Source organism: Echinops telfairi, unplaced genomic scaffold (assembly GCF_000313985.2).
Source record: "Echinops telfairi isolate 266 unplaced genomic scaffold, ASM31398v2 ScPeMD7_19;HRSCAF=73, whole genome shotgun sequence".
Classification (NCBI taxonomy): Eukaryota; Metazoa; Chordata; class Mammalia; order Afrosoricida; family Tenrecidae; genus Echinops; species Echinops telfairi.
Genome location: NW_022103916.1, coordinates 9,328,185 through 9,334,747, shown reverse-complemented (window position 1 = coordinate 9,334,747; position 6,563 = coordinate 9,328,185). Strand labels below are relative to the sequence as shown.

At 39.5% G+C, this 6,563-nt stretch overlaps 1 protein-coding gene across 1 annotated transcript in view; it reads right to left on the bottom strand.

The window, feature by feature from the left end:
• The window catches only part of EFHC2 (EF-hand domain containing 2), a 213,339-nt gene that overhangs the window by 18,590 nt on the left and 188,186 nt on the right, over window positions 1-6,563 (bottom strand). Inside the window, exon 14 of the mRNA XM_045288314.1 lies at window positions 4,314-4,419. Within this exon, the coding sequence (XP_045144249.1) occupies window positions 4,314-4,419 (106 nt within the window). The remainder of the gene's footprint in view (window positions 1-4,313; window positions 4,420-6,563) is intronic.

Sequence of the window (6,563 nt, the reverse complement as noted above, 5' to 3'; positions counted from 1 at the left end):
GGCTCAAATAGAAAGAAAATGCTTTGAAAATGATGATGGCATGTCTGTACAAATGTGCTTGACACAATAGCTGATTGTATGGATTGTGATAAGAGATGTAAGAGCCCCCAATAAAAGCATTTAATAAAAAATAACTGTTAAAAACATAAACTACACATCAGCATAGAGAGGATCCAACAGAATGCGTAAATTAACACATATCATTAATATCACATACACATAAAATTTTGCTGAAGCATATCAGGAAGATGTCTATTTGTGTTTTATTGACTAGGTAGAGATATTCAACTGTGTGGATCATAATAAACTATAGATAACACTGTGAAAAATGGAATTCCAGAACGCTTCATTATAGTCACACAGAATCTGTGCATGGACCAAGAGCCAGAAATTAGAAGAGAAAAATGAAACATTGCATGGACCAAAATCAGGAAATGTGATAAGAGTTGTACGAACTCCCAATAAAATGAGTTTTTAAAAATCAGGAAATGTGTCCATCAGGGCTGTATCCTCTATCCATTCTTATTCAACAGATATGCTGAGAAATTAATCTGAGAAGATGGACTATGTGAGAAAGAATGAGGCATCGGGATTAGAGGAAGGCTCGTTAACCTGCAATATGCAGATAACATAACCTTGCTTACTGTAATGTAGAAGAACTTGAAGCACTTGCTGATGAAGCTCAAGGACTGCATCCTTCAGTACGAATTGCAAATCAATGTAAAGAATATCAGAATTCTCACAACTGACCAATAGGCGAAATAATGATAAATGGAGAAAAGATTGAAGTCTTAAAGGATTTCATTTTGTTTGGATCCACAATCAATATTCATCGAAGCAATAGTCAAGAAATCAAATAACAATGCACTGGGGAAATTGCACAAGATTTCTTTAAAGTGTTGAAGAACACAAATGTCATTTTGAAGACCATGGTGCACCTAACACAAGCCATGGCATTTCCAGTTGTCTCATATGCATGTGAAAGTTGGACAATGAATAATGAAGACTACAAAAGAATTAATGCATTTGAAACAAGGTGTTGATGAAAAATACTCAAAGTACTGTGGATTTTCAGAACAACAACAAAATATCTGTCTTGGAACAAGGATAGCCAGGATGTTCCTTAGACGTGAGGATGGGGTAGTTTCCTGTCTTATGTACTTCGGACAGGTTATTTGGAGAGAACAGCCCTGGGAGAAGGACATCATGTTTGGTAGAGGGTCAGCAAAAAAGAAGATTCTCAAGAAGATGGATCGACACAGTAGCTGCTCAAACATAACAAGTTCAAACTTAACAACAATTGTGAGGATGGGACAAGACAGAACAGTGCTTTACTCTGTTATACTTTGCTGGAGCTGATTAATACCCATATGCAGTTAATACCTTTGGGTAGTGGATTGGGTGCAATGGAGGAAGAGAAGAAGTAAACTGCAAGGAAATAAAAAAACAACAAAAGCTGTTGCTAATTGCCAAAAATAAGCATGCCAGGATCTCATGGGAAGTAGAGGATATATGCAAATTATAATTTGAGAAAAGCTTAATAAAATATCTTTTGACAAAATTCAGTCATGTTCAGGAAAACAAACATGGACTCCTGCAGTTCTCCAAGGGTTTTAAGAGCAGAAAATCCTTACTACCACTTAAGACCGAGGCAAACCCGGACCTAGAAAGGACAGCTGTAAGCAGAGAACCTACAGACAGGAGTTATGGGCACTGGCAGGAAGAGGGAGTCAATTTACTGCCTGGCAGAGAAGGAAATGATTTATTTCTCCTTTTGCTCTGCTGCTGGTGCACCTCATTATTCAACCTAACTAGAAGCTACTGGGGTAAGAGAAGCCATTGATGCAGTGTACAAAGGTCAGTTGCTCAGGCCTCAGAACAGGGTAGAAAGGGGCCTAGATTAGTCCTAATGTAGGGGTGGGGAATCTTTTTGCTGAAAACAGCTATTTAGATATTTAATCATCACCTATGGACCAAACTGGTCAAACATTTAATCAAGTCACCTCTAATGTGATATTGGGAGAAAGATGAGTCTTTCTACTGTCTTGGAAACCCACAGGGCCGGCTCTACCCTGTCCTATAGGATGGCGCTCTGAGTCAGATTGACTTGATGGCAGAGAATGAGAATGTGTTGACTTGCACGGCTTCACTTTGGTGAGGCGTGTGATCTTAGTTGGTACTGAGGATCAAGAACCACACATTCCCCACCCGCCGTAATGGGATCAATGAAAAACACCCAACTCAAAAGACTACCATAAATGAAAAGATGGAATATAAAACGCCACCTATCATATTACTTTGTACAGGTAAAAATATTTTGGTTAATTAAATCATAGATAGATAGATGATAGATAGATAGATAGGTAGGTAGATAGATAGATAGATAGATAGATAGATAGATAGATAGATAGATAGATAGATAGATAGATTCTTTGACATAAAGTGGAACTGTGGTAAAATTCTGATTCTCCCATGAATTTGCTTTTTCTCTAGCATCCTCATCTATAAATTGGACATGATAAACGCATTTACCTCACAGGTCAACTGTGAGAATTAAATGAACAACTAGATCTGTGGACGTAGAAGAGTATTTGGCACATTGCCACCACTACCACCAGTTACCATTGAGTTGATGTCAACTCATAGTGACCTCCACATGCATCCGAATATCAAGGACTGATTTTTCAGATGGACATCATTCAACTGTCCTTTCAAGATGCGTCTGGGTGACCTTGAATGTCCAACTCTTTGATAGAACATTAACTATTCGCATCACCCACATATAAAATCTTTTAGTGTTTGCTATTATGATCGTGATGACGTGACTTCAAGAGTCTCTTCATGGATAGACCTGCCTCCTCCATCCCTTTTGTCCAATCCACCTATCATCCTGCCAAAGAAATCTACCTAAAAGGGACAGTTCAACATGTCCCTCTACCTTAAACGTTGTCAGTGTTCTCCAGGCAGTTCAGGGCAATACTCAAGCAGTGTGCCTCACCCTTGCATGAAATTTCCAGTCACAATCCCACTCCAACTATGCCAATTCATTCTTATTCTGTACATATGCCATGCAGTCCCATGTTTCTGGGTCCCTGTGGGGAATGCCTTTACCATACAGTATCACTTCCTTATTTTACTAAGTTTTACTATTCATTAATGAAATTTCAAGAGTCACCTCCCCTGGGACTGTGTTCTGATCCCCAGTCTGCCTTAGAAGCAGCTTCCTTGTTCCTTATCCCACAGGATCCGATAAAGGCAGTGGCACTGATACTCCAGATCAGAGTGGGCCCCTCGAAGGCAGTGAGGATGACTTTTGTGTCTGAACTTTAACAAAGAGCCGAGAAGTTACTAAGAGTAAATACCAGATCATGCTTTGACTGAGTATTGGATCTGTAAATTAACAAATTCAGTAACTGACCCCAAATCACTCAGTTTAGAAAGTGGCAGAGCCAGAATTCACCCCCAACTCTGTTTGACTCCAAAGGCCACTGGTTTCCCAAACATGTGGCAGTTCGAAGGCCACCCCCGACACTCCAGAGTAGCTGCATGCCTTAGGGTATTCCCAAGGGGCACTAGACTAGTTCAAGCCAGAATGAGCTGGTCAGCAGAGACTCAGAGGAATAAAAGCCTCCTTTTTGGGAGTATCAACCACATGACATTTGCTTTATCAAGGGACTTTCCCAAGAAAATCAATTTCTGGAGCATGTTAAAATACAAACAAACCACCACCCACCCACCCACTCCTTAAAGACAATTGGCCCAAAGAAATCTTAGAGAATTTAGACAATTCCATAATGTTGAGAGCACCATCTGATTTTTGTGAACTTTGTTTCCCCGAACCAAGCATTTTTTACTGTTTTATTTTACATTTGGCTCCACTGTGAAATGTGCTTCCCCATTCTATACTGCATCACCCACTGCAAACCTGTGTACATAGCCAAGGATACAATGAAAATTCGTAACATATGTACCATTTAAGATTTGTTCCTGTGGCTTATGATGATGTTACCAGAACCCTTTGAAAACAGTGTTTATATCTATTTATAACTGAAACCTATTTTCCATATAATTGGATGTGACTAAGGTTGAAAAAAATGCAGCTGCACTGGAAAAGTCCTGCTCTTGCAGAGCAGATGTTTGCTCAGCGTGGAAAGTGAATTAGCCTTCAGCACAAATATCCAGAACCACATACATATTCTTTCCCAGAGCACTGACGTTAATGTTTTACGTTGAAGAACAATTTGAAAATAAAGGACATTAAAAATGCAAAGGAGGCAGTCACAACTGGTTTGTAAAATAAGTATTAATTTTACCTCTATGTTGCACAACACTGTGTTCCATCCAACCATTGGATTTTCTCTCCAGTTCAGAGCAGAGAAAAATGATTCATAATCTATTTGTTTTTCACTATCTTCAAACCTGAAAATATAGTTATAGTATATGATTGGACTCAACCTGCAGAACCAAAATATCAGCTTAAATGTTATCATAAAACAGTGCCTAGTACTACCTCACTATCTGATACATTTCTCATTTATTATTTCTAATCTGTTTTGTTAACTTCTGGAATGCAAGAGAATTCACCCACCTATATTCACCAAAGAATCCCAAGCACCTAGATAAATTTTGGCATTCAGTAGATATTTTCAATAAATATTGGTTATAGTTGTACAAAATGGGTACTTATTAAGCAACTAAGATCATCCCTATATTTTATTTAAAATATTTGAGGCTTCCTCTATCAATTTTGTTTCATATACAGGGTCCTGGTGACACAATGGTTACAGTGTTTGGCTGCTAATGGAAAGGTGGACAATTTGAACCCACCAGAGCTCCCAGGGGGAAAAAAATGAGGCAGTCTTCTTTCTTAAAGACTGCAACCTTGGAAATCCGCAGGTGCCGGCGGGGGGTGGGGTGGGGGAGACAGTTCTACTTTGTCCTACAGGGTTGCTATGACTCGGAATGAACTTGATGGCCGTGGACTAATTATTGCTTTGCTTTGTTTTAGTTTAAGATAGTTGATGGATGTTTTATCTGTAAAATAAATTTACTGTCATAAGTTTCACTCTCAGACGTCTCCCTCTGCCCTCTTCTCTGCTGTCCATCCCCCAGGGAGGAGGCTATACTTAGATTCTTGTAATTAGTTCCCCCCTTCTACCCCACATTCCCTTCACCCTCCAGGCCTCACCCCTCTCACCACTGGTCCTGAAGGAGTCATCTGTCCTGGATTCCCTGTGTTTCCAGTTGCTATCTGTACCAATGTACATCCTCTGGTCTAGCCAGATTTGCAAGGCAGAATTGGGATCATGATATTGGGGGGGGGGTGCATTTAAGAACTAGAGGAAAGTTATATGTTTCATCGTTGCTATCCTGCACCCTGATCAGCTCGTCTCCTCCCCAAAACTCCTCAGCAGGGGGGTGTTTAGTTGCCAACTGATGGACTCTGAGTCTCCACTCTGCACTCACTCACCTTTACAATGACATGATTTCTTGTTCCTTGTACATATGTGCTTGACTCAATGGATATATGTATGGCCTGTGATAAGAATTGTACAAGCCCTCAATAAAATAATTTTTTAAAAAGAATTGTACGAGCCCTCAATAAAATAAATTAAAAAAATGTTTTTTTCTAAAAATAAATGAATAAATAAATAAATTTACTGTATACTTCTTAAATAACCTCAAATCATTAAGGCAATCTTAGATTCAGACTCAACCAGAAAACACTCCTAAAGGTCAACAAACAGACCTTGAACTATTTATAGGCTTTTCTTTTGGGGGGCATTGGTTTGTTGTTGTTTTGTTGCTTTGTTTTGCTCTGTCTTGTTTTTGTGCATATTATTACGTCTGCAGGTCTATCTGGATAAGACAGGTGGGCTAAATAATCTGGAGGAGAAAACAATGGGTCTGAAAGTTCTGGGGGGACATCGGAGAGGGAGAGGTGGGGGAAAGGAAGTGGTGTTAACAAACTCAGGGACAAGGGAAGAACAAGTGATCAAAAATCGATGGTGAGAAGGGTATAGGAGGCCTGGTAGGGATTGATCAAAGACAATGTAACCGAGAGGAATTACTGAAATCCAAATGAAGGCTGAGCATGATAGTGGGACAAGAGGAAAGTAAAAGGAAATAGAGGAAATAGCTAAGAGGCAAAGGGCATTTACAGAGGTCTAAATACAGGCATGTACATATGTAAATATATTTATTATGATGATGGGAAAATAGATCTATGTGCATATATTTAAAGGTTTAGTATTAAAGTAGCAGATGGACATTGGGCCTCCACTCAAGTACTCCCTCAATGCAAGAACACTTTGTTCTTTTAACCTGGCTCACCTTCCAGACAAGATGCTGAAGACAAAATGGGTGCATAAGCAAATGTGAAGCAAGCTGATGGTGCCCGACTATCAAAAGATATAGCATCTGAGGTCTTAAAGGCTTGAAGATAAACAAGTGGCCATCTAGCTGAGAAGCAACAAAGTCCACATGGAATAAACTCACCAGCCTGTGTGATCACGAGGTGTCGATGGAATCAGGTATCAGGCATCAGAGAACAAGAAATCATA